Source organism: Podarcis liolepis (assembly GCF_965112155.1).
Source record: "Podarcis liolepis genome assembly, chromosome: 2".
Classification (NCBI taxonomy): domain Eukaryota; kingdom Metazoa; phylum Chordata; class Lepidosauria; order Squamata; family Lacertidae; genus Podarcis; species Podarcis liolepis.
Window position 1 is genome coordinate 75736543 of NC_139555.1, and position 25511 is coordinate 75762053.

The 25511-nt window shown below is 40.4% G+C and overlaps 1 protein-coding gene and 1 long non-coding RNA gene across 6 annotated transcripts in view; one reads left to right on the top strand and one right to left on the bottom strand.

The window, feature by feature from the left end:
• The first annotated feature begins 35 nt into the window (after positions 1 to 35).
• Positions 36 to 19918, top strand: LOC310700120. 2 transcript variants are annotated; one of them, XR_014522435.1, is made up of 3 exons: positions 36 to 473; positions 14280 to 14431; positions 19417 to 19918. It is a non-coding gene; the product is annotated as an uncharacterized lncRNA (long non-coding RNA). The 2 variants fall into 2 exon arrangements; XR_014522436.1 differs by lacking the exons at positions 14280 to 14431; positions 19417 to 19918 and adding an exon at positions 3730 to 3947.
• Positions 4998 to 25511, bottom strand: part of SFMBT1 (Scm like with four mbt domains 1) — an 82327-nt gene continuing 61813 nt past the window's right edge. For all 4 annotated transcript variants that reach the window (XM_083488922.1, XM_083488925.1, XM_083488924.1 and 1 more), the window contains exons 8-21: positions 24760 to 24861; positions 23054 to 23204; positions 22230 to 22312; positions 21068 to 21194; positions 20582 to 20695; positions 19926 to 19968; positions 18066 to 18130; positions 16247 to 16386; positions 13773 to 13882; positions 13138 to 13313; positions 12093 to 12271; positions 11709 to 11954; positions 10156 to 10284; positions 4998 to 9925 (exon numbers count right to left, since the gene is read on the bottom strand). In XM_083488922.1, the coding sequence (XP_083345048.1) occupies positions 9785 to 9925; positions 10156 to 10284; positions 11709 to 11954; positions 12093 to 12271; positions 13138 to 13313; positions 13773 to 13882; positions 16247 to 16386; positions 18066 to 18130; positions 19926 to 19968; positions 20582 to 20695; positions 21068 to 21194; positions 22230 to 22312; positions 23054 to 23204; positions 24760 to 24861 (1806 nt within the window). In that variant the 3' untranslated portion in view covers positions 4998 to 9784. The remainder of the gene's footprint in view (positions 9926 to 10155; positions 10285 to 11708; positions 11955 to 12092; positions 12272 to 13137; positions 13314 to 13772; positions 13883 to 16246; positions 16387 to 18065; positions 18131 to 19925; positions 19969 to 20581; positions 20696 to 21067; positions 21195 to 22229; positions 22313 to 23053; positions 23205 to 24759; positions 24862 to 25511) is intronic.

Here is a 25511-nt window from a genome sequence, read left to right on the forward strand (position 1 = left end):
CGTGACGTCAGGCGCCGTGAGCCTCGGGGGAGGGCGGGGCTAAGGGGGCGTCGGGGCCGCGGCCGCCGCTCTCCGTCTGTCAGGTGAGGCGGGATGCGGGTCTGGGAAGATGTTCTCTTCGTCGTCTGAGGAGGGAACAGGAGGCTGGGCGAGCCCTCGTCCTCCTCTCCGCGCCCCGGGGAGAGTCGACGCGGAGCTAAGGGCTCGGCCCGGTCTGTTTCTGCGCCGAGGACGGAGGTTGGGCTTTCTTCCGAGGAGGAGCTTCGTTTTGCCCGCGGGTGAAGGAGGAAGCCTTCGCCCTCCCAGCTCCTGCCGCCACAGCCAAAGCCACCGAGGAGGCAGCTTTACTTGCCAGGGTCGCCCGTGGTCATTCGGCAACCCGACGCCGGCCGCTGTGGGGAATGACAGGACCTCGAGCGGGAAACGGCTACCTCTTCTCGTCTCCCAGCCTAATGGACCTGGTGCTGTGAAAAGTAAGGGCCTGCAGGAAGCTAGCTATTGCTGTGTCTTATAAAAAAAGCTCTAATGCTGTTTTTGGCCTGTTTAAAAACCATTTAATCCACGGGCTCATTTATTATGTTCTGTTTCGTAAGATTTATATACCGCTAGATTGTAAAAACGACCTCGAAGCGGTTTACAGAACGGAAAAAAAGACAAAACAGTAAAATCAAGAACGATTTTGGGGACAATAAGTCCAGCCTTGTACCAAACCTGAGATCGCCTTTTTACAGCTGCATAAGTGCAACACATGCCATTGGTTTGAGAAACAATGTCTAGGTTGGGGTTTAGAAGTGGCAGCTTTCAGGATACTTTGGAGATGGCTAATGGGGAATTCAGTTTAGACTTTTTAAAATATTGGCACAGGGACTTGAGCCCAAGACTTGTGTCTCAATTCGGAGCTGGTCTCAAGGCTCAAAGCTAGATACTGTACTGTGCAAATAGCACTGAGAAACACGGGTGCCTGCTAATTACTGTACAGTATTAGACTCTGAGGACTAGTTTGACACCCCCAATGGTGGAAACTATCCTCGCAGCACAGGACTCTTACTGTTACCGTTTTGTACTTGCTGCAAAGTTATGGATTTTTTAATCTCGCATTTAGGATGCAATCCTAATCCTACCTACCTACCTGGGGGCAAACCCCTACAGAACTCAGTAATTTTCTTGAGTAGGAATGGTTAAGACTGCAGAAAGACATTCCAATTTTTGGTGACTTGTGTACTTCAGTTTTATATAATACATTTAGTAATAAATGGATGCCAGCAAAAATATATTTATGCCAGGAGTCAAGTATACTTAGAATGTGTTGAATTTTCTTTTGATAGAGGATATGTCACAAAACTAGTTTGTGTCTTGTGTCTGTAACAAACTGTTTTCTCATGATGATTTATAGCTGTAATTGTGAACAGGGATATTTATTAACATCACACTGATCTCAGTACTGTATGTAATAAAATATCTGCTGTATTGATTTGTACAATGAAGGTTTATCAATACCTGAGAGCAAATATTTATCTTGTTGCATATTGGAAGATAAACTTCTACCAGGCCATTGGATATAAACCCATGTGACATGTCTGATTATTTTTCTCTACCCAAGAAGGAAATAAAATGTTTTAAATACTGTATTTTTTGCTCTATAAGACTCACTTTTTCCCTCCTAAAAAGTAAGGGGAAATGTGTGTGCGTCTTATGGAGCGAATGCAAGGCTGCGCAGCTATCCCAGAAGCCAGAACAGCAAAAGGGATTGCTGCTTTCACTGCGCAGCGATCCCTCTTGCTGTTCTGGCTTCCGAGATTCAGAATATTTTTTTTCTTGTTTTCCTCCTCCAAAAACTAGGTGCGTCTTGTGGTCTGGTGCGTCTTATAGAGCGAAAAATACGGTATATAATGAGAATGGTTTGAGTGCACAATCACTACATTCAGTTGCATGTGCTTTCAAGCTGGAGAATGTGGATTGAAGTGTTTTTTATTTCATTGTTTTCAACTAAAGAATGCGTAACTGTATGCAGCACAATATTTACTTGTGAGTTTGTACTGAGCTATTTTTCTGCTTTAGGCTGCAATCCTATATTCATTTACCCCCAAGTGAAGTCCTGCTGAACTCAAACTAGGTTTACATCTGAGTAGATTTGTATAGGATTGTAATGTAAATGGCAGAACTTTAACACTACAAGTCAATCTATGCTAGTTGTAGAACATGCAAGGCTCTACAACTCTTCTTAAAAGGCTTTACTGTACATGTAATTGACACTGAGTAGACTTGTCTTCAGGGATACAGTAGTAACACTCTTGAGCAAAAAACAGTTTTATATTATTACATTTTTATGTTTCTTGTAGCTCAAATGCAGGACAAGAGTTTAACTCTAGCAGGAGGCAATCTAGAAAAAACGAACATTTTAAATTCCAAATCTTGAAGTTGTCTTCCATGTATATTTAAATTATGAAGTTTCCTCTGGTGCTGGAACAAATACTGAACCACATATAACACAATAATTATTATGATAATTATTAAGATTAGGGTGTGCATCAAATATTTGCTTTGAGTACTACTGTGGTAAGTGAATTGATGTAGCTTGGCAACTTTTGAGGATACTCATTTTGACTTGTGTCCAAAGCAGAACTTCCCCTATGGAAAAATCTGAAGTTTCATATGTCTTCCCATTGACTTATCCTCCCACCCCCCACCTCCCGTAGAGGATGTCTGTCACATTTTAAATATACAGTGGTACCTCTGGTTACGTACTTAATTTGTTCTGGAGGTCCGTTCTTAACCTGAAGCACCACTTTAGCTAATGGAGCCTCCCGCTGCTGTCACGCCGCCACATGATTTCTGTTCTCATCCTGAAGCAAAGTTCTTTACCCGAGGTACTATTTCTGGGTTAGCGGAGTTTGTAACCTGAAGCGTATGTAACCCGAGGTACCACTGTATAGGCAGCTTTGTGTATGCAAGGGAATCCATTCAAGTTTGGGTGGAAAGAATTTGCTTACCACATTCTGGAGTGGGGGGTATTTATGGAAATAGTTTACATTGTAGAGATGCCCTTAATTTAAGTAACCTGTATCAGATGGATAGGTACATAGGTTAGGGAAATAAATTTAATGAAAAACTGTTTTCTGTCAATTTGACAGCAAAGTGAGCTGTCTGTCAGAAAAACTAGACTCCTGCCTGCCTTTCTTATATGAAGTGGCTAGGGGAGAAATGTATAGATTTTCCAAGGCACACTGTGTGTCTCCAACACAATCATAAAGCTTCAGGAAGAATAAGATCTCTTCAGTATGGTGTACTTCTGGGAGCACCTAGTCAGACAAGCCCCTTCTCTTTTCCTAGCAGCTCACTTTATCAGAACCAGATTTATCAAATCTAATTAAAATAGGTGTCATCTTGAGCTTTCATCACCTTACACTAGCAGTTCTCAGCATGCAATACTGTTGGGAGGGCGATAAGGTGATTGCTGGTAATTATTTTTACATATTTAAACATTAATGCAATAAACATATTATTTCTAAGATCACTACAAAGTATGGAGTTTGGCCAGAGAAAAAAATGCTTGTAGGTTAATTCTGTCTATTCAAGCCTGTCCAGAAATAAGATTCACCTATTGTGTTCAACAGATAAAAGTGTCTAAGAGAACAATGTTAGTTTTGCAGGCCAGAATACAAATTGATTCATATGCCAGCAACACTACCTAATTTGGTTCTGGTGTTACTTTAATCAACTCTTCTCTAGGAACCACCAGGAAAAGAAAAATCAAGTAAGGAGGTTCTGAAATCTACTTCAATATCCCTTTACAAACCGAAGTGGACATGGGAAATGTTTTTTTTGCAAGGAGGAGGTCCAAATATAAATGTAACTTAAGATTTCCAACGATGATTCACTTTGTTTAAACTGAAAATACATATGTCTCTGTATTTGTTTTGATAAACCAATAAAACAGTAAAAAAACCCTTATTGATATATTGCCTCCACCGACAGAGCCTATATGCTTTTGAACGCATGAGAGTTACTACTGGACTCAGTTCCTGTTCATTTCTTAACTGAGGCACTGGATTGGCCATTGTGGACAACAGAATATTAGACAAGAAAAGCTTTTGTTCTATCCAGCAGCATTCTTACCAGCAGATTTTTCTAGGGAAAACTGTTTGCAAAAGTTCTTTCCTAAGAGGGTCACAGGCAAATAAGACCAGTGCTAAGAGCATATGATAATGTTTCTTGAACCATAATTGTAGGACACTTGGAAATTCACCTTTGTGCCTATGAACTCTCAAGTGCTTGTTTATGTATCAGTAATGTAATCCAGTTTCCCCTCAATGACACATGTAACGTGGAATTCTGAGCACTCAAGCAATACTCAGCTTATTGACACAAAAGTAGACCAGCAGCAATTTAAGTATTTTTTAAAATTTACTTACAATCACTTTAAACGGTCATGAAGTACCACAAAATTATGTACATTCATTTACAGGAAAAAAACAAGCAAAATAATCCATTTAAAATATTTTAACCCTTTAACTGATACATCTATCCAGTAAAGGAGGATCTTCAATAGGCATATTTTATGTGCATATTTCTCCATTTTTGAATTTTACCCTCAGTTCACACATATAATTTATATATATTAAATCAAAGAAAAATACAGCAAGCAGAAGGAACAACACAATATACATCTTTAATTTTTTTTTAAAAAAAGAAAGAACAAAGCAGGGAAAGTGCATGTTCAATGATTTATTACAACAAAACAGATCTACATATATGCTGGCAGTACCTGCCCTAGAAGGCTCTTTCAAGAGATTTCTGATTGTCTATAAACACTAACAGAACTGGTTCAGAGGTCAATGGAAAAATCTGTGTGCAGTCCTGTATGAGAGTGGACTGGGTGATTAGGTAACAGCAGCAGAAGCTGACAAACATGAAGCCTCTGTGATATACAGATAGTACTTAAGGTTTCTTAGGAGTTGCAGTTAAAGGAGTAAGTTCTTCACATATTTTTTTAAAAAAAATCACTTCAACTCATTACTTGAAGTTCCAAAGTTCTGGTAAATCCAGTTTCCACACTCCTGAAATTTAAGACAACAAGCCAGTGGAACATTTCATTTCATTCTAGAGTCTGGAGGAAGTAATGTGCTGCATTCCATGGTTCAATCTTGATTTTATTCTTTTAAGTAATTTAATCTGGTCAGCAGCAGTGCAATAATTAGGTCGAACTTCTAACAAGCAAGTAACTAATATAAATAACTGCTGTACTTCTAGTGTCTCCAATTTTGATCCTTTTCAAAAAGGAATTCACACTAGCAAGGTTCACTACAGATCCCATCAGCTACTAATCCAGACTGCAGTGGGTTAGCTTACTGCATACACAGGGATCCAGAGATCTACCCATGAAAGGTGCAGGGCAGAAGGAGACTTCCTTTCTTTCTGCGAAAAAAAAATGGGCAGACACACCTGTAATGGTAGCATCTGCTTGGAGCATCTTTTTTTCTATTATTCTATTACTTCCCCTTTCAGCACATCATACCCCAATTCTGCAGCATTCCTAGTACCTTTTCAATGGGGCTCCTCTGGAGAGAAGAGGGGTGGGAAAGTTACTCCCACCTACCCGCTTTTGGGTTTGGATCTATGGTTTATATAATGGATTATATAATGAGCTTTTAAAATTGCATGCTCAAACCCCATTCTAGCCTCATGGTTAAAAGGCTACCTTTGACAACAAAGTTCATATATGAATGATTTAGGGAAAGTTAATACCAGCGTGAGTTCTCAGCACACAGTCAAATTTACACTCATGAGGTTTTCAGGCAAGTCCCTTTGTGCTTAGCAAATCTTGGTGTTTCAGATACTACTTTCACAGTAGACAAAATCTTAGGCAAAACTGAAAATCACAACAAAAGCCTTATTTAAAACATTGTTTTACTTTTGGCAACACTCTGGTATGAATTCATAAAGCTTCACAATGTGTGCAGAAAGAAAGCGGCTGATGTGAAGATGTGCACTGCCTAGGTAATCTGGCATGCAAAATTCTCCAACAAGACAAAATTTTGAGCTGATTAGGCTTTGGCTAGTAATACGTAAAAAGTATCTGCAAATCAGACAAAAAGTGTGTGCTCATTTCACTCAAGGGTAGAGTCATCCAATGAGAATGGAGGAGGGGGAAGAGAAGGGTCTCTGGCAGCAGCACTGCCAGATGCCAAGCCCTGCTGGTCTCACTAGAATCAGATGCTCCAGGACCATACTGCATCCAAGGGGTGTGTTGGGAGAACAGGAGGACCTTGGATCCTGATCCATCCCGTTTCCCCCTGATGCTGAAGCACCAATGGTAGAGGGGCAAAGATGCCAGTCCTACCTGTGGCAACTGGTAGAGGGGTTCCGAATGCTGACTTCCTTCTTAGCCTGTAGATAGGGAGGCCTGCAAAATCCTTAGCTCCTGGTATTGTACCCTAATTGACACACTGCTATAGATTTAGTATTCAACTTATTCTACCTTACTGTAAAGCATTCGTGGCTAACCTCTGTGTCCAGGTGTCTCACCAGCTCCATCAAGGCGATTTTATGGCAGTGGCAGAAAAAAGGGAAACATTTATAAATTAGACACATTGATGGAATGGCTGTGGAGGTTTGAGAGTTTGCCCTTTGTGCTTGCATGCAGATTTGTGCAAGACAGCATGGGGTGGCCACACCCAGCATAGGCATGCTAGATAGATCAAGGGTAGCTAAAAACCCACCTCTGGTTAGTCCTTTCAGAGGTGGGTTTGTGAAAGGACTAACAAGGTTTCCATTATCTTAACAGGATTGGCAGTTGCATGGCAGGTACATAAATTTTAAAGCACTGTCATTCCCCACCCCAACCCTTGTCTCTTTCAGAGTCTAGAATAAGCCCTTCATGGCACAGGCTTCCCACCTCCTTTCAAGTTTCTAGCATTATAGAAGTAGTAGCTATGCCAAGTAAAATTAGACCAGAACTTTCTCAACTATCTCACGTTTTATTAGATAGCTGTGCCAGTTAACAGGATGCACCTTAGAACCTTTGAGTGTAAACCAAAATTATGTACTGAATTTCTTTTGACAATAGATTTATAAGCTGCTGTTTCCCACCCCCAAAAGCCAATCAAGTGGAAAACCTATGTTGTTTAATAAGAGTACCTATAAATTTATTTTCATGTAGTCATTGTATAGCAACTAGCCCCCAGAGATCTAACAATTATGTTTATCTTTTCTCACTGTCTGCTTTGGACACATGTACTTTATCCTAGTAAGAATGTCATTAGCATAGTTAAAATACACAATGCTATCTAACTTTTCAGACTCTCTCCCACTCTACTACAGTAGCACAAGAAGCTTTTGAAGTTTTAACAGCATTAAGTCAGATAAGCTTCCAATTGAACTGATTTGGGCAGTAAATGGAAAAAAATGAAGGGTTTGTAGATGAGGTTACATTTCCCTAAAGTTGGAAAATATTCCAGGGCTACTTAAGGGATGAATGCTTTGCAGACTGCTTCAAATTCAGCCCACAAGATATGCTTGAATTGGCTCAAGAAATGAAGTATACAACTACTCATGTGTTGCATAGAAATGACTTAAAGTAACAAACAATGGAAAGCATCTCTCTTTCTGACAGCCCCTAAATGGATCCCACTGGGATCAAACACCTAAAGTAGGGCAGAAATATTAGCTTATAAATATATCACAGATAGCCAGCACCTACTCCATTGGCTTCTGAAACGCAAGTTGGCTTATTTACAGCAATGCATGGAGTATGAAAGTTTTACTTTAAAAACTCTGAAAATCTCAAGACATACAAGATTTGTACATATGCCATTCTTTTGATTTTTGATTCCCCCCCCCCCAGAAGGTACCCAATAGTTACCTTTTTAATAAAGCAAAAGATGCACTGAAGCTGGATAATGAAAAAACCTGGATCCACCCCACCCGCCCAGTGCCAGAGAGAGGCATTCAAACCAACACATACAAGTGCATTTCTCATAAATAAATGGACCAGTTGAATAGCACTCATTTCAATATATAAATGTAATTGCAAACTTGGTCCATATGCTCATTTACACAGCATTTAATGTACTAAACCTACTTTGGTTGAAACCTGAAGTATGAAAGCTCTGAGTAATCATTCACTGCATCCATACTCTTATCTAGGGTCTCATAAAGCTAGGAAGGTTATTCGTTTCTTTTAAGACACCATACAACCCTCTTCCTAAACAGCACTCATATATATCCTGGAACGTGACTCTGCAGGAAGACAATGTTTCAAACTGTGAAGATCAAAAAGATCCAGTGACGCGGATATACTTCAAATTTAACAGATACATATAATGGGTGCAGAAGCCCATTTGGTGCATGGCTGGGATCTCAACGAAGCTGGATTCACTCTGCAGAAATCAAAACCTGTAATTGTTCAGCAATGTGCACCAACAGTTAGTTGTTGCAGTTGTGGGAAGTTGCTGTATAGATAAGCATTAGCTAGCACATTATTAAGTTGACCATAGTTGAATTGCCTCTACATAAACCCACAAAGTTATGTAGAGAACTATGGACCCCATCTCTTAAGGTGTACACACAGTACAGGCTGCATGAACTGTCCAACAAAAAGGACATCACAAATCATTTCTGTTATATACTTAAGATAGAAGAGGGAAGACGACATTTCACCCATGCATTTACAAAACAACTACAATTTTCTGGAGAAACCCTTTAAACATTGGAGAATTGATAGGAGCTCAACATTTCTGTCCGTTCTTCCTCTACAGATACAAGGTCAATTTCCAAAAACAAATGAGAATATGAGAAGACTTAATCCCAATCTCATACCATGCAATATTCTAGTAAATATTTTCAAAAAGAGAAATTATACTAAAGTGTCAATATTTCTGTGCAGCTTTCAGTAAAAAATAAAAAGTAATAAAAAATTAGGTTGCAGCTTATCTGTAAAGCAGAGCCATATGTTAACATTCAAACTTCCTGTTCTACAATTCCCAAAACTTGTCCTCTCTGTGCCTTGACCAGCAGCATGGCAGGCAGAAATTCTGTCAAGCACAAACTTCACCACCACTCCCTCTCCATGACAAACAGCTCTAACTTTTTAGATCTGTGACTTTCAGATAACTTTTGGAGGCCCAGGACCTATGTCAGGTGAAAAAATGTTGGCATTCCTATTTTGACTGCAGAAAAGCACATGTTGCATAGCCATATATGACCTTCCCCGAAAAAAGTAATTCCCTCATAGCTTTCCCCCCCCAGGCTGTAGAGGTAGAAAGCAAGTTCCAAAATAAAAATCACAAACAAAAAACATCTGGCTGCACTTCAGTTTTCAAGCTTTTGGCCACACCACTTATCTTGGCAATCAGCGATATTAATGTTAAAAAAATTATGTTTAAGACAAAGAAAATGAAGTAGTTCTGCAAATGGCAAGGAGATTTCCATCAATCGGCATTCCCTTCCATGTGCTGCCAAGTCTGTCCATTTCAGACCAGAACTACAGGAAATTTTTCTCCCCTTAGAGGAGAGATTACAACCACCTTTATTCATCAAAAAAGTCCTGATGTACAGAACAAGCGACTACTACATTCTTAAGCCAATAGACAGCTGTGAAAATAGCTGGGATTGCATTAATGTTTTGCTCCAAGTATTTCCCCCCCTTCCCTCAAAGTGCAAGACTGCAAATGCCAGTTTATAAGCAGTTTCCGTCTGACCTTCCTTGCCTCACCCTGTTGAAGGAAGAGTAGGATGCTGCAGTTGTGCTTTAAAAATTCATTTTCCAACTTATCACCCCCTCCCTTTAGTTAGCAAACTGTTGGTAGAAGGCAAATTTAACCCTTTCAATGTGATGGCAAAGTTTAATGGCTGGGCCAAGTTTCAAGTCCATACACTCCTGAACAGTGGGAAGAGTTAGCAGGAGAAGCGCCTGTCCATCTATTTCCTGTTGAGAGACAGAGAGAGAACAGGGTTCAGAACTGATGCAAAAAATGCCATTAAGATGCATTAAATGGTCTGATTGAAAGCTAACAAATCAAATGGGAATACATTCCTCGACAAAGTATAAGGATGCAAAAAAGCCAAACTATTTGCAATGCTAGAAAGTTATTGAGACAAAGACTAGAGATTTCATGTGCTCAGTTAACAATTGCCAACAGTAAAACAATAGAATACCTGATCCAGAAATATTCTAGCTAATGGGGCACAGTCTGTAGATTTGAGGAACCGCACAACATCAGCTACACTCCACTCCAGAGGGTTGCTTTCCAGCTGCAGCTTTTCTCCAACGTCTATCTTTATTTCCTATCCCACAAGTCCCAAAACAAAGCAAAAATATTACATTTGCCCTGCTCAAGCATATTTACTCTTTTCGTATATTCCCACCAATTCCACCCGAGTTATCTCCTGAAAAGAGCCACAGATCATGACATTTTGGATTCTCGGTTTTAGGGATTTTGTGTGTGTGCTGATCAAATTTAATTCATAAGGTGTGAACTATGTACTCATGAACAGAATCCACAAACCATTCTCTCTCTCTCTGCCCCACCCCCAAGTTGTACATTCTTGATACTGCAGCAAAAAAATGTTGACAGGGCAGCACTTGGAGGGGAAATGCCCAAATCCCAGCAACTAGATGAGATCTATACATGGAGCTTCTAGCAAGAACAGGTGGGATGTGTATACAGTCATACCTCAGAAGTCGAATGCCTCGTGACTCGAATGTTTTGGCTCCCGAATGTCGCAAACCTGGAAGTATGTTCCGGTTTGCAAACGTTGTTTGGAACCCGAACATCTGATGCGGCTTCCGATTTGCTGCAGGAGTGCCTTGGTTTCCAAACGTTTTGGAAGTCAAACGGACTTCCGGAACGGATTCCGTTCAACTTCCGAGGTACAACTGTCTATTTTTAATAATAATAATTTATTACCCCACCCATCTGGCTGGATTTCCTCACCCTAATCACTGCAGTGTTGCTGTTGTGGTGAGTTAGGTATGCAATAGGTTGCAATAAGTGCAAATTATATGCAAGTTTATATGCTAAATTATACAATAGGTTAAATTGTGTATATGCATTTAACTGATTGTTGCTATTTCAGTAGAGAGTTCATGCTCTGGATGCGTGATATACCAGGAAGGAGATTTTGAGTCTTCCCTAGTGTCCTGGGACGGAAATTTCTACTGATGCAACTTCCTTCCCCAGGGCAGCAAGAGAAGGGGTAAACCTATCATCCCTGCACTCTCCCAATCTATATTCTGGAATTGTTATTTAAATAACAAGTATCAGAAATGTATATCATTAGAATGCAGGGAAATGGATTATTTTGCTTCTAAAGAAAACCTCAAAACTGCTCTTAATCCTTCCTTAACAGGGTCTGTTTCTTCTTTGCTAGGTCACAAGTCAGTACAAATATTTCCTCACCTGCTTATTGGAGCAATTATTTTGCCCCTTTTGATTTTAGTACTAGGTAGACCTGACAAATATGAGCATTTATTTCCATTTAATAACATTTAATGACCTTGGGTTGCATCCAGCTAAACCATTGTGCACACGGAAAGACTTCTGTGAGCTCAACCTTCCCTTCCTCTCCTCCCCCTCTGCACACCCCATATCTGCTCTGGGGATTCCCAGAGATTTAGTTAGAGACAACCCCTGATAAACAAAATCTCTCTTTCTGAACGCTAGATGCTCGCTGCTAAGGTATTCTTTAAGAATTTTTCCAAGACCTACCTTTGGTGAAGGAGGCTTATTTTCATCATCTGAGAAAGAAAAGGCGCGTAGTTTCCTTTTCCGTTTGTCCCGGTCCTGAGCTCCAAAATGGGATCGCTCGCTCTGTGTGGGGGAGGATGACCGCGATTTCTTTTCTGACACTTCAGACTCTTCAAGCAGTTCCTCCTGGTGCTCAGAGGTGCTGTCTTCCGTAAGGGACTCTTCATCTATGTCATCCTGATCATCATCCTCTTCACCCCCACTGCCCTGAAATGGTATGGAAAGGAGACGGGGAGACTCAGAGGTAGACAGTGAAGACTGTGTGTAGCAAAATACCCAAAAACCCATTTATCTAATACCTATGGAACACAGAGTGCATTAAATAAATTGTATGCGTTATCATACCTGGGGTGAGCCAGCAGGTGTGTTATCTACAGAGGTAGAAGAGCGTTTCTTCTTATGAACAAAGAAGTTTTTCCGTTTCTTTCTTTTCCTGCTTGCCTTCTTCATGCTTGTCTCTGTGTTGCTGTGGATACCTGGTGGACGGCCAATCCTTTTGTTTCTTCGCTTCCCATAATAATGGGCTATGAGAAATTAATAGAAAAAGGATTCTTACTGTGAAATGTCAGGATGATTCATCTTTTGCTAGCCCTACATGTATCAAGAGTGCCTCTAAAATCTCCTTTTATCACCATGTTTTATTTATGATATTTATGCACCACCAACAGGGGATAAATGATGTCCATCTATATGACCTATTGTTGCTGTTTGATACCTATGGGTATGTGCCTTAGAAGAAAGATGACATATTCTGCGGTACATAAATTAAACTTGTACTGGCTACTGGAATCTAGTAACCCAACAAACAGCACAATGATTCAAAGGGTTGGAGTGGCAACAATTTTGCACATCAAACTGCTCTACAACCATCAAGGGTCTAGTTTCTCAACATATTAAGTGGTGACCAACCTGCAAATGAATCCCGCCCAACACACACACAAAAATATATCAGCATTGCTTCCCATGGGGCTGTCAATAGCTTCCCAGAGGGTAGTTTAGTTTTAATTTCAAATCCCACATGGCTCCTTCAAATGAAGATAGAAAGGTCAGGAAAGGGGATGTAATAGGTAGGTTTGTCCTGAGACCAATAGGAACCCCAGTACAATCACAGGTTGGGTTTACTAATACAGCACGAGTTTTCTGCACTGCTAAACTAACTGTAGAAGGACTCAATGGACACTTTTTGACCCAGGGCAAGATGAAATGTTGATGATATGGTCACAGTACAGTGGTGCTTTGAGCATATATAACTAAGATGAGCATGAACAGCAGCTTTAAGGAAATTGCATTTACTGGAAGTTGTGCTTTGCAGCCACTGACCTACACTGTAGAATAGCGCAGTAGTGAATCAGAAAATTCCCTTGTAGGGCCAACCACCACAATTACTCACTGTATTTGGTTTTTGTCAGAACAGAGCAGTTCTCTGAACACTTGTCTAGCACCATTTGGGGGCCAAAGAGATTTGGACAACATTCAAGTTTGATACAGGTCTGCCTGCAAAACTCTGCGACTCGATCAGCCGTTCTTACAACTTCCACTGTGGCACGGTAGCTCTTTCCTTTATACCTGAAGCAAGGAGGAAAACAACAACAACATGTGATTTGATCGTCATTTTTACAAAGACAATATTCTGGATGCCATGGAATTTTTTATGTTTACAGACAACATTTTAGGGTGAGGAAATGTTGTGCATCACCATTCTCAAACCAAGACACATTCCTACTGTACTGGTTATGGTGCCTGGACCAAATGCTACTATAGGAGCATCTCAAACACCAAAGGGTCCTAGAACACGGCTGCATGTATTCCACCAGGGAGAAAAGACGAACTTCCTCCTTTACAGAGCAGTGGTCACATTCATTAGAGTCATGACAGCCAGGTAAGGGTGTTTGGGAATGTAAGGCAGCAACTGCAGGCAAGCTCATGGTGTTAGCATTACAAAGGCCGAGAAATCCTTCCTTGGCGATGTCTAATTTGGCCTAAGAGCAAAGGACCAACACACACTACAGAACAGAGTCCATTTACTTTGCTTTCAGGGTCTCTCCGTATCCATGCCATGCAGCTTCCTCATCCAGCTGTATTTCTCTAAGGACACGGCTAGGTTTATAGGCAGCATTGATCAGCAAAGAAAGAACCTGAAAATGGAAATGAGGAGAGAGTGTTATGAAAGCAGTAGGCAAGTAAATTTCTTTTAACGTGTTAATATGACTTAGTAGATAAGTTCTATTCATCTGAGTTAGCAACTTGAGAGACTGAGCATTAAACTAAAATGTATCAGCATAATATGTTTAGAAAGGACAGTACCTGTGAACCAAAAACAGACAAGTAAGGATTTATCTGACTGCCTAGGATCCCCAATTCAATGTTCAGTATAGCCTAACTATCTTTCCACATTTCCCTCAATGTTGTTCAGGGTAAAGTACTGTTATCTAACAAATGTTGCTACTTTATTTTATAAAGGTATGCCAAAAATTTGGAGAATACTGCCCCCCTCCGACTTCATTTCTGAGATTATTCATTTTCTCCCTCCAGCTTCCTCCACCTCCCAGTCAAGAAAGAGGATTCTTAAGGAAGGATAGATGGAGAATGGCAGAAGAGACACCACTAACATACCAATCAAAGGGAGCTTGGAATAAGGTTTCATAGCATTCCATTCAGGAGGGGATATTTACTACAGGAAGGAGGTAAAGAGGAGTGCTAGGAAGGTTTATCACAATGCTAAACAAAGTGGAACAATGAGCTAAAAAGCAGGCACTGGAGGAAACAAAAATGGCAGTATCAAGTTTAACACGTTTACGGGGTGGTCTCATTTGAAATAAATGCCCAAGGATACATTAAAAATGAGCCAGATTTTGATCAAATACAAGAGGTTTGATAACGAGCTTTGAGCCAACTTGCTTTCAAAGCAAATATTTATCCTTGCATTCAAATATCTGGAAAAATTATTGAGTGATAATTGCTCCATTCAATTTATTCCGAGAAGTAAGACAGCCATATAAGAAACATGCATCAATTTAATGAGCAAATAACCCAGAATAGTGAAGCACCCTTATTAAAAAGAAACTCATACAAAAAGGATTTTGCATTCTTAGACCATGGATACTGCACAGTATCTGACAAAGCTGCCGCTATTAAGAATAACCCATGGCGTTTAACATGCAGCAGAGGTCCCCAGAGGCAACTCCTATAATCTAGAATGTTCTCAAAGGACTATAGATTTGTCACAACAGATCAAATGACTGACTCATCAACTCTAATATTCTGTCGTGGACAGTTTCTACTGCTGCTTAGTGACAGGTGTATATTCTCTTCTCCATAATGCCACTTAGGCATTTCTGTAATACAACAAAAAATACAGAGCCCTACAGATATCTAACTTGCCCTAAAGCCTTTTCATTTGTCACCGGATGTCCATTCTGGCCTTTCCACTTCAAAAATGCACTCAAGGCAGGGAACACAATACATTAAAAACAAATAGCTTAAAAAAAAGTAAAACACAATGAATTAGACCAGGGGTAGTCAACCTTTTTATACCCACCGCCCACTAATGCATCTTTCTTGATGGTCAAATTTCCTTACCGCCCACCAGTGCTCGATGGAAGGAGGATTCAGCTTGTGCCATAGAACCCGCTACCGCCCACCTAGGATCCTGAAACGCCCACTAGTGGGCGGTAGGGACCAGGTTGACAACCCCTGAATTAGACTGTGAAGAACCATGAGTAAAAAACAAACTCTACACCCTACAAGAATGGCTTATATTTCTGTTGTTCTATCAGGTACTGCATTACAATCAGAAGGAGAATGTATCTGTCTTTTTGCAGAGGTTTATACCATTATGAGTTTCACCTGTCTTGCTAATGTGAATGGGCCCCTTACAAAAGAACTATAGCATTCTTTGATAGCTGAAAATATCAGAGTGACGCCCTCCAGCTAGCTGGAAGGGACAGAAACTTCTTTGCAGCCAGTTTTTTATGCTGAGTATGGGCTTCTCCTTGCAGAACTGGACTCTTGATTCACCAGAATATACCACCATGCCCCATGGGTTCCAGATTACCCTAGACAAAACTGTGCTTTCCAAACTTACCAGGAAGCCTCTGGCATACCATGCAACAACACAAGCTGATCACACCACCATCTCTATGACACAGAAGAAACCATCTTGCTACTCTATAGCTGAATTTGTTTCATGAAATGCAGATTGAGAAATCTGGTTCAGACAAGCCTTCCCCACAGCATGGGTCATTATTTCATGTTTTAGTGATTGAGAATTATGAGAATTATGCTGTGCGACTTAATGTTGCCAAACCCACCAATATCTTGATTATGATTTCAACTTTCCAACCTAATACATTATTTTATAGGTCTACACTTTTCCATACTTACGTTGAATGCTGCATTAAAGTATTCCTAGTCTACAATGATACAAAGGGTGTGCTTTGACAGAGAAAGGGAATGAATTGTGCCACAAGTATATAGCCATGTTTTCCAGATGCCCTTACCTCTTTAAGAACAAGGACACAGTTTCCTGGTCCCACAGACTGTGGCAGTTCTGCAATTCTACCTTTGTTAAGATATGGCCCTGAGAAGCAGCGATGATTAAAGTAGATCTTTGGACAGCAGTATTTACCATTGGTTACAACTAGAAAAAATAAGAATAATAATCAGAACACTCTGTGCAAACATGTGCTCTAAATACAGTGAAACCTTGGTTCCTGGACGGCTTAGTTGCCAAACAAATAGGCTCCGGAACTCCGCAAACCCAGAAGTGTTCTGGTTTACAAACCTTTTTTGGAAACCGAACATCCGATGTGGCTTCTGTTTGAGTGCAGGAAGCTCCTGCAGCCAATCAGAAGCCGCGCTTTGGTTTTCAAATGGTTTTGGGAGTTGAATGGACTCCCGGAATGAATTAAGTTCGAGAACCAAGGTACCACTGTACTAGCATTTAGAAAGAATTTAAACTATAAAAATTAAACCAATAAATACAGGGCCCCATCCAACACTGCAGCTCCTTTGGTGCAACACACTTCCATGCATACAACTGCTCTCCCTCTCCTGTCCCCTCTGATCTCTGTGTGCCTGTAAAATCAACTCAGGGGAGGGGGCTTGAGGGACCCTCTGTGTAGATGTTTTCTGGAAGAGCCTGGGCAGAGGAGAGGGAAAGAGAAGTCCCAATGCACCAGTGGAACTACACACACAAAACTCTGGATACAATCCAGAGTTTCACATATATGCACATTTATTTTTGACAGCCTCCTGCAACTCACCCAAAGCTGGACCCGAGGGATGAGGGAACTTGCTCAAAATTCAGGGAGCTCATTTGCACTAGGGCCTTTTCGCTAGCACAAAACCCCTTTGAACAGTACACACAGGTTTGGATCTAGTTCACTAAAACGTGGGCCAGAATCAGCTATGTCACAGTGTCACAAAGCCCAATCAAACAGAAAGCAAGGGCTTGTGGCCACTGCCAATACCTGATTTTCTGGGCTCCTCCCTGCCCCAACTCTGTTCTAGTTTATCCCATTCTGCAGTGACTGGGTGCCCTCAGAGGACCCCTTTGAGAAGCTGCTGGGGGAGCAGAGAGAGGGAAAGTCAACTTCTGCCATGCTGTTATGCAGACTTTTTTTGGATACAATTTATTATGTGTTAACACCGAAGCAAAGTTTATGGTTATTTGCTTTAGCGTGCAAAATAAGTTAGCATCCTCCGTGATGAAAGACAGTTAAAGATATCAATATGCCAATAGTCATTTCATTCCAGCTATGCTTGGACTAAGAGCCGCTTTCTCTTAAAGCCCTAATTCCAGGGGTTTATAATTGGCACATATAGAGATTGTATTGTATTGACATAACATCTCTCCATTTAAAAACCAATTAAATCCCAGAATGAGCAGCAGCCACTTCTGCAAAGCTGACATTAGGTAGTACCTCAAACACACATTTTGCTGCATTGCAAGTCATGCAGTAAGATTTTAGAGAGTATTAACTGATTTGTTCAGCAGCAGATGCACTTATTCAACATTCATCCATTCAACAGTTTAACAAATGATTAGATTTCACCATCTGGCACATATGGAATTCTGCTGTCAAATGGCCTTTTGTCTATAGAGTTGCCTGAGTTCCCTGCAAAGCAGAACATGGAAACTCACCGCAGAACGGATAAAAGTTCAAAGGAAAAGTAGGAAGTGTTTGTGAGGAAGAGCCTCATCCCAGCAGGATAGGTCTAGAAAGCTAAGCCCGTGAGGGAAACATGACATGTACACACCACGGCATTTAGCCTCATTCTCCAACTACTATACACACAAAGTCACTTCTTTCTTACCGGTATCAGCCGAGTTCAGTTCCTGGCTCTTTAGTCCCTCATGGACAGTTCTTGAGGATAATATTCTGACCAAGGAAGAGAGCAAAGCAAAAGAGAGAGAGAGAGAGAGAGAGAGATGGTAGTATTCATTATTTGGGCTCTTGAGCTCCTCATCCAGTTTGGGCTTTTGTTTTTGTTTCTACAGTAGAAGGGACTTGTGCCTCAAGCAAAGGTTTCATATTCATTGTCTCCCTTCCCCCGCTTCTCTTCTCTTGCCCCCTCTGGAATTGCCGTTCCCTCATTCCCTCCTTAGTGCCCAAGCCCTATTATAATTAAATCAAAGCACACACAATTGGAAAAAAATAACATATTCTTTCCCTGCCCAGCCCTGCACCCATTGTTTCCCTCTGTCTATTTTAGACTGTAAACCTCCCAGGGCAGGTCATATCTGTTCTTTATAAAGCGGTATATACACCTAGGTGGCATAACAAACGACATGGGATCCGCCAAGTGAGTTAAAGAACAGGAGTTTTTAAATTAATGTATTAACTGTGTGTAAAACGGGTGGGGATTCTCAGGCCTTTGATCCTCAGGATTTTCTATAACCTGTGACTCCTCCTAGGCACCCTCATCACACACCCTGCTGCACACACTCTGCTGGTTGGAATATATCCTTGAACTGGAATAGTGTCCCTTTCTTGCCCAGATAGGGAAATAAATGTGCAGAGACCTCTGATTTTTGTGCAGCTGTACAAAAATAAGAGTCACATTCATGGCCTTACCCACCACTGGCATATGGTACTTGGAAGGTTGCCCACTAGTGAATGTGGCCCCCAGGCTGCTGAAAAAGGTCCCCCAACTCTATAAAACCAACAGGGTGGCCAGAGATGTAAGCACTGCTAAAGAACAGCAGCAACATGTCAGGTGAAATAATGCCAAGTGAAAAGGGAGCAATATCCCTCCTACCCTGTCCGACATGTGGCATGCGTGTGAGAAAAATGCACCAGAAGATGGAAAGCAAAGCTGGCAATGGCTTCCAAGAACTGGAGGACAGAGAACTTGCTTAAGGGACTACCCCAGAGTGTGTTTGTGCTATACACTCTAGAGCATAACATCTATAGCATCTGCTGTGTCTATAGTATAGATCAGGTGTTGTCAACCTGGTCCCTACCGCCCACTAGTGGGCGTTTCAGGATCCTAGGTGGGCGGTAGGGGGTTCTACGGCACAAGCTGAATCCTCCTTCCATCAAGCACTGGTGGGTGGTATGGAAATTTTACCATCAAGAAAGATGCATTAGTGGGTGCTAGGTATAAAAAGGTTGACTACCCCTGGGATAGATATTAACATCTCAATCCAACTATTATATGATAGGAAGATCCACTGATGGCAGGTCACTTCCACAGAACTGCAGTGTATCAAGCAAAGTATGGAATTATTTCTTCTGAATTAGCTGGACTTTCATCTACTTTTCTAATAGAGTTCATCTTCTGCTATTGCAATGCAAATGCAGATTTGTGAGACTAGCCACCTACGTGACTCGTGGAACATTTGGGGACCTAAAGTGAAAAAGAATTAAGTAACAACCTTTCAAGCATCACTTACGAAAGGGACGTGAGGGTGAATTAAAAAAAGTAATACCCAAAACTGTCCTAACTAACGGAAAAGTGCACACCTCCAATATGACCTGAGAACAGTTCATAAAGATGCAGCTGATTTAGAAGAAAAGTAGTTATGGTATATCCAGAGAGTATAGTAGCATGACAGAGCCACAAACATGCATAATATTTCCAACTATTAAGTAAGTGAGCTCTAGTTAACTGCATTCAAGCTTCTCAAAAAACAATCCCTTGCTAGCAATGTGAAATAAGTTCAATGCTTACGGTTTCTCTGGTTGGACCACTGCAATTTTCTTTTCCTTGTTCACTGTAAGCCAAGGTGAAAGTCAATGAATAACCAGTGTATCATTTAAAAAGTTTTCCAATGATAACACACACTTTTTATTTTATAATCTTCTGTAAGCAGAATTTCAACATTTACATAGTCAAGCTACAGATAATGGTCATGTTTCATCACCACCTGGGGAATTGAGACCCAACTTTCTTGTGAAACTTGAAGAGATGAGCAAAGAACCAAACACGGGAAAATCCCTGAACTTTCAAGTGCAAACACACAGGCTTTTCAGTTTCCTAAGCTTACAAACAGGCATTTCTCCAACTTCAAGGGTACTCTAAAACTACATGCAACGGCTTGCACATTGCCCATCTACTGCTGCTCCAAGTAACCCCAAAAGGCTGCCTTGCTACTAAGCTCTAGTGAGTTCTAGATTCTCAAAGTATTAATCAAAAATGTCTTAAAACCTTCCACAGTCCTTCCTCTCTAGGGACTTGCTCTTGTGCTGTTTGATAGAGCTACAGAGCGATTGTTTTACCATTGTTATGTAAGAAATGCATATATACCATAGTACTCTGAAGTACAACAATCAATTCTGCAATACATTCCACTCCATCTTGTAGTATAGTAATTGTATTAGTCATACCTACTGCCCTGCGAGGAGGTCTAAGCTGATATCCATTTGTTTCGCACCAGCCTACTGGAAATATATTCATAGATTCCACACTCACTATGCATTCAGGGACTGGCATTTTAGAACCTGTTAAGAGACAAATGGAACACATAGCCCAAATCAATGGTTGTTGCAACTGGACGCGCAACAGAACAGAACACAACACTTGCTATAATACATATCTGTGTACCTGCACATTTGAATCAGTCATAAGTAGCATGACAGGCCCTCAAAAACGGAATCTGTCAGGAAACAAGCCTTTGGTTGTTGCCTATAAGGGTTTTATCACAAGTTGCAAAAAAATAAAACAAAACCATGGGCTGTTTTCAGAGCCATTTTTAGGAGTAAGACTGTGTGCTGGTAAAGATTTATAATGTTCAGATAAGGCAGTGGCATTAACATGCTACATGGGGAAAGCGAACAAAATTCAAAACATCTACCTTTCAAAATATAACTTACTTTCCAGCTGTAGCCAGAGATAGGAATCCTTCACCTTTGTAACAGTAGCTACACAAATTTCTTCAGGATCTTGTGAGTTTACTGCCTCAAGTTTCATGTTCTCCTTAAAGCCATGGTCAGAAGTCAGCTAAAAAAGAAGAAAAAAGAAGAAAAAAACACTTAGGTGGAACATGCAATTTTAAGGGCACCCAATTCATATACCAAACAGGAAAAACATTCAGAACAAATTAAACACAGACCATTGACGGGAATCACCAGGGATTTAAATGGTAAGTTCAAAACAATAATCAGCAAGCGGCTTCTTATAGATTACCAAGGGAATTTCAACCTGGCATTCAAAAAAAGTATTAAAAGAAGAAAAAATAATTGAATTTACAGTAGAACATGCAAGAGACTCTGCTTCAAGCCCACATCTTGTTATACTCAAGATCAAAATTAAACTGCAATAGTGGAGATACGCATACACAAAATAAGAAACCTACTTCCTGCACAAAGGATAAATTAATTCTCACAAAGAGCCAACAAGGTGGTAAACTTGTGTCTGGGCTGTCCCACTTCAAACTAAAGTGGGTACCTACATGGTTTACTCTTGAGGGAGGATCCAAAAGGCTGCATGAAATGTTCCATGCATGCACCAGGCTTCCCCCTCCCATCAGTGTCCCTTACCAAAAAAATGCTCTGACAGGCTGATGACTCTCTAGAACAAAATGCCACATGGCTTGAAGGGCTTGCTGTTGAAAAGCAAAATTCACTTACCCTCCCCGCCAAAGTGCTTCCCATGTGTGCAGTAAAAAAATCAGTAAGAATCCCGGAACACTCAAAGACTAGATTTCGGGGAGAAGGATACTAGTTGAGCCATCTTCCCGATATTCTAGGTGCTGAATTCAGCCCGCCTCCCAGAAACATTTCATCAGGTGAACCCTCACCTACACTTCAAACATTTCATATCCTGTTTGTGGCCCAAGATGCATAATGCCATTGTTTGACTCCCAAGCCATGAGATACCATCAATTCTTGCAGAATAAGTTGAATATTAAACATCTCTTTAGACTATTTTGGGACGCTTTAATTCTTTTTTCTACTATGTGGTGTGGTTAACAAGCTTTACAAACTAAGTAAAATATTCACCGTTGAATAAACACATTATATTGTGAATGCTTACCGAGGGAAAACAGCTTTGGGGAGCAGCCTCTGCTCCACACTGCTTGAGATAATCTGCCCAGTCAAAGTCTTGCCCAGGATAACCTATGAATGAGCGAACAAATGACTCTTATTTATTAATGCATTTTTATCTTATCCTTCCTACAAAGAGGTCAGCGTAGTAGCCATGATCCTCTCCTCCATTTTATCCTCACAGCCACCCTCTTAGGTAAGTTAAACTGAGAGACAGTCTGCCAAAAGACACCCACTGAGCATCACAGTTGTGTGGGATCTATGCTAGGATCTCTCTACTCCTTGTTCAACATTTGTCTATCCCATACTGGCTTAAGTAAAAATAAGAAAAATTCCTTCCAGTAGCACCTTAAAGACCAACTAAGTTAGTTCTTGGTATGAGCTTTCGTGTGCATGCACACTTCTTCAGATACACAGACAAGAAGTGTGCATGCACATGAAAGCTCATACCAAGAACTAACTTAGCTGGTCTTTAAGGTGCTACTGGAAGGAATTTTTCTTATTTTAACTATGGCAGACCAACACGGCTACCTATCTACAACTGGCTTAAGTAAGTTTGAGAATGATATGAGTAGTTCCTGAGGATACACAAATGCCTTCACATTCTCAAACTAGGCTTTTCACACTACTTGAAAAGCCTAGGCCCAATGTCTTTCCCACACCACTTTCATAGTCATTATAAGAAATCTTGCTGTTAAATTGTCCCAGTCTCTGCAATACGTGGAATAGAAGTGTTTTCAGAGATAAAAGTATAATGCTTCCAGTTCAACTGCTCGTATGAGAGCAGGCAAATAGACCGCATAGGCTACACACCTGGTGGAGGGCTGAGATGCAAGCCATTTTTTAGACTCCATTGCACAGGGAAAATACCAGGACTGTTGACATGACAGACGTAAGACCGGCTTGTGGTATATTCTGGTCGCAAATCATCTATTTCTACCAAAAAGTATTTATCATTAAACACCTGCAAAAAGACAAAGGAATGACTTTGAAACAAAGTTCACTTTACTAACATATAAAACTTTCTCAGTCACTGTCCTACTGCTAATAGTGGGTTGTATCAAATGTTAGTCTTATTAAGAGCAGACACATTGAAATGAATGACCATGACTAAGGTTCATTAATTAATTTCAGCAGGTCTACTCTGAGGAGGACCTAGTTGGATACAATTCTTTGTTATTTATTGGCTAGGATAGAGAGCCGTGTTCAATGTGCCCAAGGACTGAGCATGCTCAATGGGGAGTTAACTAGTTTTCTTTGAACAGCCCGCCCGCCCACATGAAATCCTACACACGTCAATTTCAAAAGTAATCTGTCATGAGGAATGGGAGAAATACAACCCTGAAAAGCTCTTTGAGCATGTGGAACCTCATGCTTGTAAAGTACCTCAAACATGATCAGAACCTTGAAGCGTTTAAAAAGGAGGATATAGCGAAGTGGGAACATGCTCAGGACAAACATTCCACATTTATATAGGAAGAAGCAAGACAAAAAGGGCAACAGGAGATCTTAGGCTTCTCAAGAAATAAAGTCAGAAAAATCAAGAATTTGAACTGGATTATGTATGGAAAAGTCAAATCACTACGACACCAAGAAAGTTTAATAAACAGTAATTAACACCGTCTTATAGAAATAGAATAAATAAATAAATAAATAAAAACGGGCTGATTAAAACAAGGAATTCCCCCTGCTCTAGCCATATAAAGTAAAATTAAGAAGGTGGAAAAGTACACTTGATCCTATAATTCCAAGGACTCATCCCATGACAAGGATGACTCATATGAACTGTAATTAAACAAGATAAACACAATAATGAGCTGCTGAAGTTGATTAGATTGTGGGCAGCAGAGGGACTGTGTTAAATGTGTAGTTGATTCGAAGGTGGAGAAAAATGTACCTCAACAGGAATGGGACTGTGAGAATGCCATCTGAATTTCTCAAACAGATAAGCTATTTTATGTGAAAATTCTGATGAGCCATCTTAGAAGGAATAAGATATAGAAACGTAAAACATGTAAGATAAAAGGAATGTTGGGTAGGCAGAAAAAGAAAGGTTGATACTGTTGACAGAACTTATAGCTGCTCTGACAGTTTACTGCTGAGAAAATGTCAAGAATTGTGCATCTATTCTAGACATTGTCATGACACCTAGACTTGTAAGAGTTCTGAACTGAAAAGAAAGTTACTTTTACAACAAAAAAACCGAGGGGGATTGCCTATGAACATATTTAATTTATAGCGAGTACTGCATATGGGTCATTCATTGCCATAAAATGAAATGAAAAATAAAAATGAAAAATGAAAATGAAAGAATAGAAGACCCAAAAGTGGGGACCTCATTAAGGAACTCAAGGAATCATGTCTTTATTTCCTAAGAGCACTGAGTGTACACAAAATTATATTAAAGCGAACAGGACCAGAAAGTTACCTTGCTGATGCCAAATGGGAAGATGAAAAAATAGAATATGTTTAAAATGTTACATCTTGGAGCCAGAGAACTTCAGAATATAATTGGGTACCTTTGTAACTGTGGCTGGCGAGATGACGAAAGGAGCTTTGGGATCAACAGCTTCTAACTTCATGTTGACAGAGAACGAATGAATTCCAACAACAGGTTTGTCCTAAAAATGACAACACAAAAATTTTAAATTATCATTGAGGTTCTTTGTATCATTGAAACAGAAAGTTATTCAAAGTAGAAGAGATGCCTAGTATCTTCCACTAGCACAAGAGACGACATAACCTTATCCTTTAATATTTCAACAAGAATCACACTAGTTCATCCTGGCATTTCGAAAGTTATTTCACTTACAGGAAGCCAGCAAATGAAAGTTGCCAGCAATTGCTCTCTTACTAAAATGGACATTACATTTTCAGTTCAGCGAGACTGGGATTTGACATAATACTTCTCACCCAGGAATGTCTAATCTGCAGCATAATGAAGGCATTTAGAAAACTCTCCTGGTTCGCAGAGAGGCCATTTAATGTAAAAACAAAAAACCAGTCCAGGAAACTCTTGTCACTTGAAATTGAACAAAATGAACTATTCTCTAGCACAGAATAAAATAAGTATAATGTCACAGGCAATCAACCGTAACTTTGCTTGGTTGGGTTAATCTTATTTCTGAGAGGCCTGCAATTGATGTTTTCGAAAATGTGGGAGGTCACTTAAGGCAAACGTAGGTTAATGGGAAAATATACCACAGAATCAGCTTTAGCTCTATATACTGCCTTCTAGTCGAAGGACCAAATCATAGACTTCCTTTCCCCC